This window comes from Phyllobates terribilis, unplaced genomic scaffold, assembly GCF_046119375.1.
Source record: "Phyllobates terribilis strain yellow unplaced genomic scaffold, ASM4611937v1 Scaffold_2__4_contigs__length_985480577, whole genome shotgun sequence".
NCBI lineage: Eukaryota > Metazoa > Chordata > Amphibia > Anura > Dendrobatidae > Phyllobates > Phyllobates terribilis.
Window position 1 is genome coordinate 292465223 of NW_027362762.1, and position 19287 is coordinate 292484509.

General features: G+C 47.5%; 1 protein-coding gene across 14 annotated transcripts in view; it reads left to right on the forward strand.

Moving 5' to 3' along the window:
• MBNL2 (muscleblind like splicing regulator 2) overlaps window positions 1-19287 on the forward strand; it is a 198421-nt gene that overhangs the window by 168824 nt on the left and 10310 nt on the right. For 6 of the 14 annotated variants that reach the window (XM_073664165.1, XM_073664154.1, XM_073664158.1 and 3 more), the window contains one exon: window positions 3108-3143. The exons of 3 other annotated variants lie outside the window; for them this stretch is intronic. In XM_073664165.1, coding sequence (XP_073520266.1) covers window positions 3108-3143 — 36 coding nt within the window. Of the gene's footprint in view, window positions 1-3107; window positions 3144-4169; window positions 4265-19287 lie in introns of all 14 variants that reach the window. 5 more of the 14 variants (XM_073664162.1, XM_073664169.1, XM_073664164.1 and 2 more) reach the window with 2 other exon arrangements.

The following is a 19287-nucleotide window of genomic DNA, read 5'->3' on the forward strand; positions in this document are numbered from 1 at the left end:
TACACATCTATGGGCCCATGCTGTAACTCTGTGGCCTCTGGGAAAACTAGAACGCTTCTTACCCTATGGATATATATGTATATATATATATATATATACATATGTATTTATATATATATATATATATATATATATATATAAAACCAATCCAGTGGCATGTTCTATAGACAGCCATATTATGTAGGTGTTGTGTTGTTCCTAGTGTTCCCCGAGGCACCAGGTGCCAGCACACAGTGCCCGCGACTATCCAGGCCTCATCTATGTGATATGACAGGTGCATGAATCATCTGTTTGTAACTTGCATTGATTATACAGATTTCATAATGAAGATGGGTCAAAAAGAAAAATGTCACTAATTCTGCTTGCTTTCTGCTTCTTTTATATGGTTTGGAAAGGCCTTTATCATAAAGAGGCTGAACTTTGTCAAAATACATTATTCTTGACTTCCTAGATAATTATTATCAAATTCGCTGCATCTTTCCAAACCAGTAAAACAGACACCAGTTCTTATCTCCATGGGATATTGATCTCTTCATAATTCGGGTTGTTCAGTCTTCAGTTCTAGGACTGATTTGCTCTGCCGTGGGGTTTTAGCTAGCTGGAATTCGTTCCCCTCGCAGCTGTTTATATAAGAGTGTCTTAGCGGGTCCTGTATTTTCTGTGTGCTGCCCTTCAGACCATTCATCAGTTTCCTCAAAAAGTTTAATCCTAACGGTATCCTAAGGCTATGTGCCCACGTTGCATTTATGAAGCAGAAAATTTCTGCTGCATAAATGCAAGTCCTCTCCCGGAAAAACGCATGCGGAATTCCGCACGCGTTTATCGCGCATTTTTCGCGCGTTTATCACGCGTTTTCCACATGCGGAATTGCCTTGCGTTTTTTATGCATTGGACAAAGGCAATTCCGCTTGCGGAAACGCAAAATTAAATGACATGCTGCGGATTTTTGAACGCGGCATAAACGCTGCGGAAAAATCCGCAGCATGTGCATAGAACTTGCGGAATCCCATTGGGGAACATGGGGTGCGGATATACATGCGTTTTTCAAGCGTTTACGCTGCGGAAATTCCGCAGCATATACGCTTGAAAAATGCTACGTGGGCACACAGCCTAAAAGTACATATTTATAGGGCATTGGCCATACAGGTACCAGCAGCATTAGACTGGTAGACGTGTGGTTCATGTTCATACTGTCTCCTTCATACTATAATACTTATAAATGTAGATAAACTAAGCTTCAAACACTGTAAAAAAGGGTGTTCTGATTTCTGAAACGTCAGAAAAAGTAACAAACTGATCTGTACTCCACCACTAATCCAAGTGTCTATTATTATATGTAGTGCTGATGTCACATCAACAGCGCTGCAGCCAATTAGTGAGCTCAGCAGCAATGCAAAAATAAAAGGCGACCCCTGTAGGATGATTATGACCTTGCTCGTTCATTGGTGGCCTGCAAGCACACTTAATTTAAGACTCATTCCAGTTATGGCTGAATTAATAATAATTGCTGCCATAGCAAGACAAAATATTCAGCAACCTCAGCTGTTGCCGAAGATTTTTTTTTCTATGACTCTGTTCATATTAGCATCATGACTTCTGTTTTTTTTTAAAGGATCAATATGGACACTAACCAGCTATAAATGACTACATGACTGAACATGTCACCATACATACTAGAAAAGTGCCAGCCAAACTCTTACAGTTTTATGTGGGATTGACTGACTATCTCATGACTCTCACCCAATCATTTTTGGGGAAGGATTGCTTGAGCATGCTGGCTTTTAACATGTCTGATCCTTCATTTCCATGGGTGATACCAAGTGGGCATGTTTATTGGGAGGCAGACGAAATAGCTGTTGGCTTTGTCAAAGTTAAAATGTAAAAAATGACTAGCCTCCCAACATTAGACAGAGATTAGTGTTAGAAAAGAATCATTCACTTCACAATTAAACATTTATCTACTTTTAGGGTATGTGCACACGGTGCAGATTTGCTGAAGTTTTGACGCTGCAGAATTTCTGCACCATTTCCGCACCTAATATGCAAATTAGGTTACTTGCGGGGTTTGGCGCGGTTTTTACATGCAGTTTTTGCCGCATGCATTTTTTGATGCGGTTTTGCCGCATGCGTTTTTCATGTCTTCATGTTGAAATTAGAGAATAGTTTTTTTTAAAACCAACTTTATTGATCATCATGTAGCGTTTTTGTGTGAGTTTCCGCTGCGGAAACTAACACAAAACACACATGCAGTTTTTACGCATGCGTATTCTCCTCATCTAATGCAAGTCTATGGGGGAAATCCGCATGCGTTTCCTAAAGAAAAATAGACATGCTGCGGATCTGAAAAACGCACCTCATTTCAGTTTCCGCAGGTGCACAAAAACGCATAGTGGGCATGGGTTTTCTAGAAACCCCATCCACTATGCTGTAACATCTGGCCTCTGCGGTTTTGACGTTGCATATTAAAATTCAGCATCAAAACCACAGCAAATCCGCACCGTGTGCACATACCCTTACAACTAGTGTACTTATTAAATAGTAAAGAAATTGCATGAAAACCCAGCTTTTAGGATCTGTTGCTTCAATGCACATACAACTAAGTAATGGTTAACTGAATTCCATAGAAATTGTTGGGTACAAAAAAGTTTCTGTAAAAACACTGAATCAGATACCATAGATAAAAACAGCAGTGTGAACAAAGCCTTAAGGCCGAATGGATATATGAATATATATAGTAGCTGCATGCATTGTAGACTATAGTGGGCCTCTCTAAAAAATATACGTAAAATATACCTTTCATGTAGCTGACAGCTTAGTTGAAATTTAAGGAAAAAAAACACGACAACTGCAATATAAGGTAAAGCAATATGTTTTGAGCTGTAGAGGCATTATAGAAACTGTCTGATTGAATGGCCATGATAATTCCCTCTTGCAGTAAGATTGACATGCTGCAAGGTGTGAAACCATGAATGGCCTCGATCAATGATGTTTGCACTAACTGCTACTGATCTGAAGCTATGCCTGAACTTCGCTCCAAATGTTAACTCTGATCCTAACCTGTTTCTTCCCTTTATTCATTTTTCCACCTCTCGTTGCATGCCGTGCAGGGTCAGTTTTGTGCATGACACCAGCTACCAGTATTGGTAGGTTTCTATCTACTTTTTTGCTACTCAAGTTTTTCTTCTGTGGTTCTCAATGTTTTTGAAAATATTATAGAACATATGCAGTTATTATGTGTTACCATAGTACTCAATACCTAGAATATTCAGTCTAATAATCACCTATATTATGTCATATGTCTCCTATTGCTCTGTGGCTTTAGAATTTTACCTCTCGCATATTGTGTTGAGAACAAAAAAAAAGTGCTTTTTTATTTTATTTTATGATGTCTGTTTATTGAAAATTGAAGTGTAAGTAGTATCACCTGTGTCTTAACGTGTCATAGTGTTGTGCTTTTTTTCTCCTTTTTGCTATGTGTAGAATATTTCATCAGAGTTTCCCAGAAACCTATATGTCATAGCTCATAGAATAAAAAGAGTTCACATACTAATGGCAGGCAGCACAGTCACAATAGAGGGAGAGTGGATTTAATAGGCGACCTATTCAATCTAAGCTGGCAACACATTCTTCTAATAGTTCAAACACAGGAAAAGATGATATTGTGCATGTTGTTCACTCACGACCCCATTGATGCACGGCCATGTGACACAGGTTTGTCCTTTATGGCCACAGTGTTTTTCTAGCAAGGATTAAAGTGAAAGAACAGTAATTGTTATTGGAGGTCAGTACATGCTCCTAAAGCTTTTATGTAATGCAATCATCCTAGTGAAAGAGCAAGAAAACACTAAATATATATTGAGTGTGTCCGATATTATTCTCTAATCTAGACCACCAGAAAGCATTTTAGGCTGCCTGCTTTACTCTTCATTTTCTGGGAATCCCTGATAATATATTTTTTACAAACTTCCTTTAATTGTACCTGTAATAAGCTTATTTTCCCTTTTTTATTTCTCTCCCACGCTTCCTTGCTTTGCATTGTGATTGCATGCCATCTGCTGGTTTAACCCATGATGGCTTGCTGCTATGTGATATTCACCATGCCAAACCACTTCTATTACCATAATGCTACACCCTCCTGTTCATTGCTTCCATGGTTCCCCTCCTGAAAGTACCCATGATGCACAGCGCTACGTCCGCCACTGTCTCTGCAGCAACAACTCCTGCAACAAGTGTCCCCTTCGCCGCAACAGCCACAGCCAATCAGGTTTGCTCCTTTTAAAGCTTTCTTTCACAAATCCCAAACTCTAAATGAGTGCTAATATGTTAAAAAAAATTCTCTGAAGAATTTTTTTTATAAATGTCTACCCATCAAATTTTTATTTTGTTAAATATTTTATTTTTACAGATGTGTTCATGAGCAGTTTGCACTTATTCAGAGTTAACATTTTTGCAAGTATTGGTCTCTCTGTTTTATGTTTCTTTGAATGTTTTGCAATGATTGACTTACTAAAGGGGCATTCTAATCCTTCTCTAGCTACACTCTCTGTATGTCAACTAAAGAGTACATTACAATAGCTTACCATTTTATACATGAAAATACTCATAATCCTCAGGATCACAAAGTTTACCATGCTAAGGGGCCTGGATAAGACACCTGGAGTGACAGAGCCTGTTCCAGGATTCCCTACATTAGTTATGGATGCTTCGGTGACATTGGGTGAGCTGGAAAAAACACTTAGAGCCTGAAGCCAAGTGGCCAGTATGTCGAAAGTTTTGCTACCTGGCACTCCACTATGTAAGTGCCACTAAATCTGTCCATACATTTCCATGGGATATCTGTCTCCCGTCTTCCCCATACACATGGCTCAGCCGTGTTTTCAAAAGGATGAGAGGAGAAAAGTGCAGCCAGATACCCCTGTTAAAACGAAAGGATTAAGCATTAAAATTAAAAAAAAGGCCACCATACACATCAGATGGTCAAACAGTCTTGCCAAAATCGGCAGCTTTGGCTGACTTTAATCTGATGTGTATGGGAGACTTTAAAGAGCATTTTCTGATCTCAGCATCAACATCTCAGATTATATATTATATGGGTCACATATTTTTATTCCTTTACTCCATTCCTCAGGCTACTGCAGCATAAATGTTAAGACACTACTAAGAGTTTCCTACATACGCATACAGCATGCGTGATTTATTAAACTTTCAGATTATTCATACGGGTTTTCACTAAAGCAGGGTGCGTAGGTTCTGAACTGCCTGTGTGCATTGACCTGTATCAATACGTTTTATGATACTGTACATCCAATGATATATTTGTCTTAAAGCAACTATTTCCCTCTAACTAATTAAATTTTAAATATTTGTTTTCTAGCTAATTTAGCCTCCTATAAGGCCACGACATAAACAATGGCATAATCTTTCCCATAAGGCACATAGATACAGGTTAGCAATTCATATAGTGAAACCAAGTGCTACAGATTTCGTTTCATCTTAACCCTTTTGCTTACTTATTTTTCCACCTCCAGTAAGCAAAAAATTGATTATTTTCAAATGGGAGGAAAACTGATGGATATTTAAATATCCGTTTTCCATTGACTTCAGTGTTAAAATAAACAGATCCAGTTGAAATCAGTTTTTTTCAGGTGGACAAAAATGTTGTGTCTGTACAAATTTTTTGTCAATAGATAGCTGGTTTATCCGTTCTAGCGGCTGATTGCTGGACATGTGACACAGATCCACTGATACTGTACAATATTAGACAATGATAATTTCTTGTTAGTGAATTAGAAAAATAGAGGACTAGTGAAGGCTCAAGCTTTGTAGTGAAAGGCTCCAGAGAGAAACATTTAATCAGGATCTACAGACATGGTGAAGTTTTTATTTTTCTCTGGTAGATATAGTAATTATGGCAGTAAGAGACAAGGAAAAAAATAGTCTTGCTAAGCCAACTAACACCTACTCTGCCATCAGTTTAGTTGCAATTTTGTCTTAAGCTGATGACTTTGACATTCATGTGAAAGCTGGATTGAAAGCATAGTGGGGGAAAGTCACTTTGCAACAGTCATGTCACGCCACCACTCACCATATTCTGCATTGCTGTGTACACATTGTAGTTACTTATATGAGCTCCAGACACAAGTGTAGCTACAGCTAAACCCAAAGTAAAACATTGGTTTGAATGCAATGTTGTGGACGGCAGCTAGTTCTTTTTGTTTCACTCTTCTTAAAGAGAGCCTGCCAACATGATTTTGTTATGTACAGACATGGCTGTAATGGTGCGTAATACTGATTACATTGATTCATTTGATAAAGAAATCTTTAATCACCATTTGAAGGTTTCTGTTTATTAGATGTTGGCGCACAGGGGCCGGACTGTGCACTGAGTCTTCTCCTCCCTGTCTGTGATTCCCCGGACCCTCCGCCTGCCTCCGGTCTGTGAGTGACCGGCCTCCTCTGTGTGAAATCTCAGCAATAACCAAGAGCAGAGGCAGCGAAGGGACCATTGAATCACAGTCACTTATTAGTAGAAAACTTCAAATTCTGAATAAAGAACAACAAAGCAGATTTCGTCACCAAAGGTATCAATATAATCAGTATTACAGAGCCATTACAGTCATGTCTTTACTTTACATTACAAAACTGCTGACAAGTTTTCTTTAAGAAATAGTGGGCATACTATACTATACTATAACTTCGCTGTGGAAAAGTTTTAGAGTACGTGCCCACGATCAGGAATAGCAGCTTTTTGGACACAGCTTACCTGTGCTGCGTCCAAAACACTGCGTTATACATTACAAGCACAGTGAATGGGATTTCTAGAAATCTCATGATCACTGTGCTTCTATTTAACGCTGCATAAACTCACCCACGGTGCGGGTTTACGAGCCACGGCATTTCAATTATCTGCAGTAGTAGTTTCACCCATAACCATTCATTAGATGCGGTAAAGCTGCATGGTTCGATGAACACATGCAGATTTAACTCTGTGATTAGAACGCAGCGTTTTGGACACAGCAAAACTACACTGCACCCAAAACGCTGCTACTCCTGATCGCGGGCACATAGCCTTAAACGGGTGTGGAAAAATACCGCAAAGTAAGAATGCTTTTTAATAGTTTATTTTTATCAATTAACAAAATGCAAAGTGAGTGAACAAAAAATACATCTAAATCAAATCAATATTTGGTGTGACCTCTCTTTGCCTTTGAAAGAGCAGTTAAAGCATCAATTCTTCTAGATCCACTTACAAGCAATTTTTGAAGAAACGCAGCATTTAAGTTGTTGCAAATTTCCTGGAGAACTAACCACTGATTTTCTGTGCATGTTGGCTTGCTGAAATCCTTCTTTCTGTTCATGTAGTCCCAGACACTAGATGATGTTGAGATTAGGACTCTGTGGAGGCCATATCATCACTTCCAGTACTCCTTGTTCTTCTATACGCTGAAGATAGTTCTTAATGTCATTCGCTGTATGTTTGGGATAATTTTCCTGCGGCAGTTGTGTCTGCCTGTATTTCTCAGCGTTGAAGACATGCCTGCATACACTGATTATATGGTACCGCTGTCCTGCCATTCAGGAAAACAAATTGCCTTGTGTTACTGCCAAATATTTCAAATTTTGACTCATCTATCCAGGGCACCTGTTGCCATTTTTTCTGTTCCCCAGCTCATATATTATCATGCTTAATGTCAAAGGTATGGTTTTCGTCTGAAAATCTTCCATGAACACCACTTTTAGACAAACTTCTCCAAACAGTAGATGGATGTAGCTGGGTGCAATTGGTTGCTGACAGTTCTGAGCTGATGGCACTGCTGGACATCTTCCAATTTTTAAGAAATGTAAGTGACGCGCCCCTGGGCCTGTGTCGCGCTGCGTTGCGCACGCGGGAGCTTACCCGGAGCCGGATCTGTTTAGGGTTGTAGTCTCGTGGCGGTGACCCGGTCCGTGCCCAGGGAGTCAAACTGAGCGGCGATGTATCAGCGGTAGATGTTGGACGACTACGCCACCCGTTGAGTACAGCTAAGGAGCTGCTGCTGCAGGGCAGACCGCTGAGGCCGGTGGTAGAATTGTGCAGCGTGATAGTATAACCCCCAACGGGAGGGGTATGGCCTCAGGGCAGCCGACGTGGAGGATGGGGGTAGCAGGAACCACTCGGAGACGGTACGGTGTAGTTCATGGTCTTTACTGGTGACAAAGATAGACCCTCCCGGAGTACTGGCTAGCGATTGGGGCCTGGTCAGTCCTTGAGCAGATGGGATCTCCCCTGGCCAGGCGGAGTTGTAGGCCTCCCAAACTAACTGTACTCTTCTGGCTACCTTGCTAGAGGCGGGTATAAGTAGCCCACGTCCCTCAGTGTACCGTGTGGTGCTCACCCGTATGGCCGGTGACTCGGGGCCTTCGGGTTTCTTGGCCAGAGGACCTGGAATCCCCTGCCTGACGGATTCTGCTGCTGGGTAGGAGTTAGTCCCCACAGCCTCGGACTCCGGGTCCGGTAAGAAATCTTCTCAGTCAGGGCGAGCTCTGCAGCTGCCAGCCCCTGACTCCTTGTATCACTGCTCCCACAGAGCTCCTGATGTTCTGTTCCTATATTTGCTTCTTTTCTCTGTCTCTACTTCTTCTCTACTCCCTAACCCTGCCTCAGCCCTAGGTTTATATAGGGGAAGTTCTTCCCCTCCCAGGACTGGGCAGGAGGTGTGGCATGCATAGGATTCCTGACCAAGAGACCTCCCACCTGCTCTCAGACATAATATCTCTATCACTGTGGCAACCAGACCCCTGGGGTGTCACATTCCCCCCTAGTGAAATTTAGTACTCCGGGACTAAACATATTTTAGAAAAACATAACAAGATATAACAATAACAATACAATAAAGAAACACATAAAGGTGGTCATGGCATGTCCGTAACCGGGTGCAGTCTTTGAAGAAAGCAAGGTGTCCATTTCACCAAAACAGGGAGACGTAACCAGGTAGGGGTCTGTCCTGCCCCGAGTCCTTAACAGTCTTTAGTCCGTCCTGGGTTACGCTCCAACTATGTACACAGGATTCCCGGTAAATCCACCAAAGACTCCTATAAACAACTAGAAACACATAATTATACACAAGCAACAAGAAAAACAGGTAACCACAAATAAAACAATTTATACACTTCAAATCCTCCAACGTGCGGGTAACTGGCCTCTAGTGGCCCTAGTGGACCTACGGAGCTGACTGTCTGGCCCTGAACTACAGGGTGTAGGAGCTGTCAAGGGTAAATTGGGCAGCTGTCTACGGGCCCTTTGGCTCACTAGGGATATGGCAGGCTCACTGCAAGCAGAGGGTTGATCCTCCTGATCTGCTGGTGTGGGGTCTTCTGCCTCCTGGACCGGCTGTTCTTCCAGCTCTACCTGTTGCTCCGTAGGTGCTTGGGATGCTGGTTGGAGGAAGGTGAGTACGGGTACCACAACTGTACCATTGACTTGAGTCCAAGACCGAGGGAAGTCTCCGAGCACAGTACTAACCATATCTTCCCTTTCTTCTACGGGTCGATGGTCTTCTTGTTCCTCTTCAGGGTTCCGTAGCTGTTCAGGACACTTCTTCAGGTGATCCCGGGATACAATGGCTGTGGTCTCCCCTCCGTCTTTACTGATGGTACAGACCTTCGGGTTCTCGTGGCTTGAGGGCAGTACGGTGTACGGGTCCTTCTCCCACTGGTCGTCCAACTTGTGGAGCCGTCTTTTCCTCTTCAAGACCTGCTCTCCGGGCACCAGGGGAACAGCGGGAGCATACTGGTTGTAAGTTTTCTCTTGTCTCTCCCTAGCCTGACAGAGACTTCGCTCCACGCTCTCCTGTACTTTCCGGTACTGCTGCTGCCTCTCTGTGTCCCAGTCTGCTTCTGGTGAAGTGTCCTCGGGTGTCAGGACTCCCATTTCCAGGTCAACAGGTAACTTACCAGGTCTCGCCCTCATTAGGTAAGCCGGGGTACAGTTGGTGGAACCTACCGGGATGTGGTTGTATAGGTCCACCAGATCGGGCAGCTTCTCAGGCCACAGACTGCGTTCTTCCAGGGGCAACGTTTTCAGAAGATCCATTACCACCTGGTTCATTTTCTCACAAAGTCCATTAGTTTGCGGATGATAGGGTGTCGTCCTTATCTTCCGGCAGCCATACAGATTGCAGAATTCCTGGAAGACCTCCGCTTCAAAGGCAGGTCCCTGGTCCGTCAGCACTTGGTCCGGGTACCCGTGTGGACGGCAGAAGTGCTGCTGGAAGGCTCTAGCTGCTGTTTGAGCCGTTAAGTCCTTGACGGGGACGACAACCAAGAACCGGGAGTAATGATCCACGATGGTTAACGCGTAGACGTAGCCACTTCTGCTTGGGGTCAGTTTTACATGATCCAAGGCTACCAGTTCCAACGGCTGCCGGGTGACGATGGACTGCAGGGGAGTCTTCTGGCTGGCACGGTCCTTCCTCCTCAGGTTGCACGGGCCACAGTCTCTGCACCACCTCTCGATGGTTCCCCTCATGCCTACCCAATGGAACCGCCCGCGCAGCAGGAACTCCAGCTTCTTCCATCCGAAATGCCCAGCTCCATCGTGGTATGCCTCCATCACCATGGCTGCGTCTCGTCGTGGCACCACTACTTGCCAGATTAGTTCATGCGTCCGGGAGTTAACCATCCTGCGGCACAACTTCCCCTTGTAAAGGAACAGTCTACTCTTTTCTGCCCACAGTTGCTTGGCTTCCTCTGGAGCGTCTGGGTCAAGGCGAGCCTCTGGCCGAGTCAGCATCTCCTTCACCAGCCGGACGGCAGGGTCACTGTCTTGCGTTTCCGCCCAGTTGTAGTGAGGTAAGGGGTTAAGCGTAGCGCCTTGCTTACTCCTTACCCGATGGGAATACTGGATAGTCCCATGACGGTGAAACGCGGGGAGTTCGACTTCTTCCAGTCCCTCTGGATCTTCTCCTACGTCCGGTAGGTTTGGCATCCTGGACAGGGCGTCCGCGTTGGTATTGGAGCGTCCTGCCCGGTATTTGATGGTGAACTCGTAGTTGGACAGGCGGGCCATCCATCTCTGCTCTAGGGCACCGAGTCTTGCCGTGTCCAGGTGTGTCAACGGGTTGTTATCCGTGTACACGACGAACCGGGAAGAAGCGAGGTAGTGCTTAAAGCGTTCGGTGACTGCCCACACCACTGCCAGGAACTCTAGCTTAAATGAGCTGTAATTCTCAGGGTTTCTTTCGGTGGGTCGCAGTTTTCGGCTGGCGTAAGCGATTACTCGCTCTTTCCCCTGCTGGATCTGGGACAGCACGGCTCCTAGCCCGATGTTACTTGCGTCGGTGTAGAGGATAAAGGGCTGGCTGTAATCCGGGTACGCCAGGATTTCATCCCCCGTGAGGGCCATCTTCAGCTGGCGGAAGGACTCTTCTTCCAACTTCTCCCATCTGAAGGGCGGCTTCTGGTTCTTGGCCTTCCGGGACTGGCCTATCAGGAGGTCCTGCATAGGAGCTGCCTTTTTGGTGAAACCGGGGATGAACCTGCGGTAGTAGCCTACCAACCCGAGGAACTGCCGTACTTCCTTTACACTGGAGGGACTTGGCCATTCCTTAATTGCGGTGATCTTATCAGGGTCGGGAGCCACTCCGTCAGCGCTCACCACGTGTCCCAGGTACTGCACCATTGGTTTCAGGAGGTGACACTTGGAGGGTTTCACCTTTAGGCCGTAGCTTGCCAGAGCTTCGAACACTTCCGCCAGGTGTTTCAGGTGGTCCTCATAAGTCTTAGAATATACGATGACATCGTCCAGGTACAACAGGACCGTCTCGAAGTTTCTGTGGCCCAGACAGCACTCCATTAATCGTTGGAAGGTTCCTGGTGCGTTGCAGAGTCCGAACGGCATACAGGTAAACTCGCTAAGTCCCATCGGGGTGGTGAATGCGGTCTTCTCCCGGTCCGCCTCTGCTACAGGAACCTGCCAGTACCCACTAGTGAGATCTAAGGTAGAGAAGAAGTTAGCAGATCTTAAAGCAGCCAAAGACTCCTCTATCCTTGGTAAGGGGTACGCATCCTTGTGTGTGATACGGTTGATTTTCCGGTAATCTACACACATCCTCATGGTGTTGTCTTTCTTTTTGACTAAGACTAGTGGAGCTGCCCAGGGGCTACAGCTATCCCTGATCACCCCAGCCTCCTTCATGTCTCTAAGCATCCCCTTGGCGTGTTGGTAGTGTGCAGGGGGTACGGGTCGATACCTCTCTTTTATGGGAGGATGGTCTCCCTTGGGGATGTGGTGTTCTACCCCCTTGACTCGCCCGAAGTCTAACGGGTGTTTACTAAACACTCTCTCGTACTCTTGAACCACCCAATAGACTCCCTGTTTCTGGTGTGAGGGAGTGGAGTCAGTACCCAAATGTAGTTGCTGACACCAGTCCTCCATTGTTTTCTTAGAGCCGTTACCTTCCTCCGGGTGAGATGGAGGCAAGGGTTCCACAGATTGTATAGCATTTTGGTTAATGGTATATAATTTGGCTAGCGTGGCATACCGGGGCAGGTACACTTCCCTCTTCCCGATATTGATTATGCGAACGGGCACCCTCCCATGGCGTACATTAACCACCCCCCGTGCTGTCAAGATGGTGGGCCTACTGTCTGAGTAAACTGGTTCTACCATTGCCTGGTAATCTCTACCTCTCAGACCAATAGCTGCCCGGCGCCAAATCATCATTTCACTTTTTGGGGGCATGGCAATAGGGAAAGGGTCACACATTCTCACGCTACCAATCTCACCGCCGGAGAGTTCCACCTGTTGCCGTCGCATCAGTGCCCGGATCTCTTTTTGGAGCACTCGCTGCTCGCCGGAGCTGGCGTTCTTGGCAACCTGCTGTAAAAGGAAAATCACCTCTGCAAGACAATTTTCAATTACATTAGTTCCTAGAGTTATCTTTGGGTGACTCTCGTGTTTGTCAATGTCTACAATGATCAGTCCCTGTGCTGCCAGTTCAACTCTACCAATTTTAATGGTCACCTCTTTAAATCCGATCTGTGGCACGGGCTGACCATTGCTGGCGATGATACTCAAGTCGTCGTCAGGGTAGCGGGTAATATCCGAGTCATTCCAGTACTGCTTGAAGAGCACGTACGGGATGGTGGTGACCTGTGACCCGGTGTCCAGTAGGGCACTCATAGGAATGCCATCCAGTACCACAGGCAAGACTGGACGTCCTCCCACATATTTGTCGCGCCAGTTCGATGGGCCTGATGATCTTTTTCCTAGGGGTTGGCCCTCTACCCTAGGTTGTGCCAGTTTAAAGGACAGTACCTTGCCATATGTCCGGGTTGATTGCAGCGGCGGCAGATGGGTCGTCCGTCCTCGTTGTATCGGTCGCTGGGTCTCCCTCTGGCCGGTGGGGTCCTCCTTGGTCGACGCCACGGGATGTCCTCCGGTCCGGATGCCAGCTGGATCTTCCCTGGAGTGGAAACCTGTAAACACTGCACAGTTCGGGTTAGCGCAGCAACGCTTTTAGCTAGCTCTTGGACCTGATGGTGCAGGTCTGGAGCCGGGTCATTGTTCAAAGCCTGCGCATCAGCTCCCACAGGCCCTGCCGACAAGGGTGCCGCCTCCTGGTGGTAAGTGGTAGTGGGGCGTCTGTGGGTCACAACGCCACCTGGTGCCGGTTCTCGGAGCACCCGGATGGCTCTGTCCTTGAACTGTGCAAATCCCAGATGAGGGTCCTGTAAGGCCATTGCCCGCAACTGGGTTCGGTGGGCATTGCAATATAAACCCTCTATAAATTGTTCAGTCAACAGCCTGTCCTCGTCTCCCACGCCGTCAGGGTCGGTCTGCTTAATGTCACGGGTGTGTTGCCACGAAGATCGTCACGAGTACACAGCCTGACTTCTCGCAGCTGACTTGTTGGTGCTTTGTGTTTTCTCGGCAGTGTAGGAGTTAATTCTCTCTCTCTCTGGGCTAGCTGAGGTCCAGCCTCGCCCAGCTGCAATCAATGCTTCTTTAGTGAGACTCCTTTATATTCCTGCAGGTCTGTTTGGGAGGTGTCGGTGAAAGCTTTTCATTCAGACTTACAGAGCGGATCGTGGTGTTTGGAGTTGCTGAGATAAGTGTATTTGGAAGTGTGTTTTCCCTTTCCTCGCTTTATCATTTATCTCCTTTCCCGTTGGTGTTCCCTCTGTTGTAGTTGTTTAGAAGTTGTATGCAAGGTGGTTTTGGTTTTTCCCTTGTACTGTCTCGTTCGTCTAAATACTGTGTGTGGGCATATTATTTCTGGTTCCCTATTGTTGTGATCGGGGTCCTTCTCAGGACTAGATTACTTAGGTGCAGGGATCCTCAGAAGGTAGGGGTTACGCTGGCGGCCTGGACCTCTGTACCTTTAACAGTACCTCCAGGATGAGGGATTAGTCAGGGCCCCAGCTTAGGGTCAGCTTAGGCCCCCTACCTCCAGTATTCTGTGACAGTGTGACATTTTCACCGACCATCTTAGTTTTTCTCCAGCTACCATGGATCCAGTAGCCGGTCTAGCTCGGCAGTTGCAGAGTTTGTCCATGGGGCTGGCGGACGTTAGGTCCAAGGTTTTGCATCCTCTGGAGCAAGCCGGACCAGAACCTAAAGTAGCTCTCCCTGACAGGTTCACTGGGGGGCGGGACAAGTTTTTTGTTTTCCGGGAGGCATGCAAATTGTACTTTCGGCTGCGGCCTCGGTCATCGGGCAGTGAAGAACAAAGGGTGGGAATTGTCATCTCGCTCCTACAAGGGGACCCACAATCTTGGGCGTTCTCTCTTCCCCCAAGCTCCCCGGTTCTCCAGTCAGTGGATAGGTTTTTCGCTGCTCTGGGACTCGTATATGATGACCCAGATCGGATCTCCCTCGCTGAGTCTAAGTTACGTAGGATTCAGCAGGGAGATCGTCCGGCGGAGGAATTCTGTTCGGAGTTCCGTAGGTGGGCCACGGACACCCAGTGGAATGACCCGGCTCTTAGGAGCCAGTTTTGTCATGGTTTATCCGACAAATTACAGGATGTGTTGGCACAGTATGACTCTCCCGCGTCACTGGAAGCCGCTATGGCCCTTGCTATTCGCGTTGACAGACGGCTTCGGGAGAGGTGCGGGATAACTCTACCCCCTGTAATGTCTCCACCTCCTACAAGGTCCCCTCATATGGTGGTTCCCCTGGTCAGTCCGGAGGAGCCTATGCAATTAGGAGGGACATCATTTCGGGGAAGGGGACCGGTGGTGCGCCATAAGACAGGAAGGTGTTTTCTCTGCGGGAAAAAGGGACATTTTATTGGGGGGTGTCCATCCCGTCCCTTGCAGAGTAAAGAGTCGTCGAAAAAACTGTTGATCCCAGGTTGTGTGGTGGATGGCAATCTGGGAGTAGGTATTTCGTCCCTAGGTTCGTCTCAGTTTCTCGTACCGGCGGAGGTGGTGGTGGGTACGAGAACTGAGAGGATATCTGTTCTTCTGGATAGTGGGGCCGGGGCTAATTTGGTTGATGCTCGGTTTGCCCGGGTTCAAGGTATGCGATTGAGTGAGTTGGCTAAACCCATCCCCATATTCTCGATCGATGCCAGACCTCTCGGTCAGGGAAGTTTTTTGCAAGCTGTGCATGGCGTAAAACTTCAAGTGGGGGCAATACATAAAGAACTGTTGTCTTGCTACGTGTTGGAGGGTCTTCCCACTCCTATAGTGTTGGGCCTTCCTTGGTTAGCTAAGCATAACCCGGTTATTAATTGGCAAACCAGAGAGATAAGCCAATGGAGTAAATTCTGTAATAAAAACCAAAACCACCTTGCATACAACTTCTAAACAACTACAACAGAGGGAACACCAACGGGAAAGGAGATAAATGATAAAGCGAGGAAAGGGAAAACACACTTCCAAATACACTTATCTCAGCAACTCCAAACACCACGATCCGCTCTGTAAGTCTGAATGAAAAGCTTTCACCGACACCTCCCAAACAGACCTGCAGGAATATAAAGGAGTCTCACTAAAGAAGCATTGATTGCAGCTGGGCGAGGCTGGACCTCAGCTAGCCCAGAGAGAGAGAGAATTAACTCCTACACTGCCGAGAAAACACAAAGCACCAAGTCAGCTGCGAGAAGTTAGGCTGTGTACTCGTGACGATCTTCGTGGCAACACACCCGTGACAGTACCCCCCCTTCTACGAGGGGCCTCTGGACCCTCAGGGCCAGGTTTATCCGGGTGAGTCGTGTGGAAGGCCCGAACTAATCGGTCTGCGTTAATATCCGACGCAGGAACCCACATCCTCTCCTCAGGACCATATCGTCCTGGGTCTAAAAATGTAAAGGCGGATGCCTTATCTCGTAGTTTCCCTGGGGCCGGGAATACGGACGACCCGATTCCTATTCTTCAGGAGGGGGTGGTGGTTTCGGCAGTATGCTCTGAGCTGGAGGAGGAGATATTGGAGGCTCAGGGAGACGCCCCTGTTGGACCTCCGGGGAGACTGTTCGTTCCAGATCAGTTGCGACAAAAGGTGATCGAGGCACACCATAACTCAGTTTTTGCAGGACACCCGGGGAGTAAAGCAACTGTGGATCTCCTCTCGCGTCGGTTTTGGTGGCCTAACTTACATAAAGAGGTGGTAACTTTTGTCGCGTCCTGTGGGGTTTGTGCGCGCTCTAAGACCTCACATACCCGTCCGTCTGGGGCCCTCTTACCTTTGAAGATCCCGGAGCGTCCTTGGACTCATCTGTCTATGGACTTTATTACTGACCTCCCTCCGTCTTCGGGTAAAACGGTCATACTCGTTGTAGTGGACAGGTTCAGCAAGATGGCACATTTTATCGCTCTTCCGGCTCTCCCTAATGCTAAAACTCTTGCGCAGGTGTTCATTGGGGAGATTGTGAGGCTTCACGGGGTACCCTCCGAGGTGGTGTCTGATCGGGGGTCTCAGTTTGTGTCCAAGTTCTGGAAGGCGTTTTGTGCACGGCGGGGGATGCATTTGTCATTCTCGTCGGCTTTTCATCCTCAGACCAATGGTCAGACGGAACGTATGAACCAGAGCTTGGAGACATATCTTCGGTGTTTTGTGTCAGAGAACCAGGAGGACTGGGCTTCTTTCCTACCTCTGGCAGAGTTTGCTCTCAATAATAGGCGGAGCGAGTCCACTGGTAAGTCCCCGTTTTTTGGGGCATATGGTTTTCACCCCCAGTTTTGTACTTTCAGTAGGGGGGGCTCTTCGGGGGTTCCTGAGGAGGAACGATTTTCCTCATCACTCGCTTCAGTATGGAGAGGGGTGCTGAAGAATCTGAATACTATGGGGAACCGATACAAACGTATGGCTGATAGGAGGAGAGTGTCTGGTCCGGACCTAAGTGTGAACGATCAGGTATGGTTGTCTACCAGGAATATTAAACTTAAGGTTCCCTCCTGGAAACTGGGTCCCAGGTTCATCGGGCCGTACAGAATCAGTTCTGTTATTAATCCGGTGGCATTCCGTCTTGACCTCCCCCCTACGTTTAAAATTCACAACGTGTTTCACAGATCATTGCTTAAGAGGTATGTGGCGCCGGTGGTACCGTCACCTTTACCTCCCCCTCCTGTGGTTGTCAACGGTAACTTGGAGTTCCAGGTATCGAGGGTCATTGATTCACGCTTTAATCGCCGGTCCCTTCAGTACTTGGTTCATTGGAAGGGGTATGGTCCTGAGGAGAGGATGTGGGTTCCTGCGTCGGATATTAACGCAGACCGATTAGTTCGGGCCTTCCACACGACTCACCCGGATAAACCTGGCCCTGAGGGTCCAGAGGCCCCTCGTAGAAGGGGGGGTACTGTCACGGGTGTGTTGCCACGAAGATCGTCACGAGTACACAGCCTGACTTCTCGCAGCTGACTTGTTGGTGCTTTGTGTTTTCTCGGCAGTGTAGGAGTTAATTCTCTCTCTCTCTGGGCTAGCTGAGGTCCAGCCTCGCCCAGCTGCAATCAATGCTTCTTTAGTGAGACTCCTTTATATTCCTGCAGGTCTGTTTGGGAGGTGTCGGTGAAAGCTTTTCATTCAGACTTACAGAGCGGATCGTGGTGTTTGGAGTTGCTGAGATAAGTGTATTTGGAAGTGTGTTTTCCCTTTCCTCGCTTTATCATTTATCTCCTTTCCCGTTGGTGTTCCCTCTGTTGTAGTTGTTTAGAAGTTGTATGCAAGGTGGTTTTGGTTTTTCCCTTGTACTGTCTCGTTCGTCTAAATACTGTGTGTGGGCATATTATTTCTGGTTCCCTATTGTTGTGATCGGGGTCCTTCTCAGGACTAGATTACTTAGGTGCAGGGATCCTCAGAAGGTAGGGGTTACGCTGGCGGCCTGGACCTCTGTACCTTTAACAGTACCTCCAGGATGAGGGATTAGTCAGGGCCCCAGCTTAGGGTCAGCTTAGGCCCCCTACCTCCAGTATTCTGTGACAGTGTGACACTTAATGGCTCTCAGGGCCTCTTGTAGGTTCAGGGCATAGTCCCTTATACTCTCGTGTGCTCGCTGCTTGCACCCGTAGAATCTAAGCTTGATCTCGGCTGAGGTGCGGGTATCAAAGGTGTCCCTCAGCCAGGGTTAGTATCCCTGCGACAGTCCTCCCCCCAGGTGGCCAGGACTTTACCTCCCTTCGGGCTGCCCCAGTTAATTGGGCCACCAGGATGCTCACTTTTTGCTCTTCTGTGAGGGGGTACACCTGGAAGAGGCTATCCAGCTTTTCTCTAAAGTCATGCAGGGTATGTGACTCCCCTGAGTACTGGGGTAGCCAGGCCGCTCCCGGGATATAGGGCATGGTGAAAGGCATGACTGCAGCAGCGGTGGCGCTGGCGGGGGTTGAGGCAGTGAAGCTCTCCTCCGTATCCGACATCCTCCTCCCCCCTAGTGGACCGTGGCCTACCTTGCGATGATCCTCTTCCGTAGGCCGCGGCTCCGCAGTAGATCGTCAGGGTTGAGGACCTTCCGTCGCGCTCCTGTGACGTCGGCGTCTGCTGGGCTCCTTCCAGGACCTTACGCGACGTCCGGACGTGAGGCGGGGCTTCAGTTCTCGCGCGCTTTCGGAGTCCACGCCCCTCTTCTTCCCGCGCGACGTCTTCAAGATGGCGTCCAACGGCGGGAAAACTCCACGGAAGGCGGGAAGAAGGCTGGAAATGGCGCCGGATGGCGGGAATCTTCACCGATGGCGGGAAGAAGGCTGAAGATGGCGCCGGATGGCGGGAATCTTCACCACAGGTAAGTTTGAACAGTCTTTTTCAGGCACGCAGTACCCGGTGGTTGCGGGCACGAAATCCTGCCGACTACGCCAAAAGTTGACGCGCCC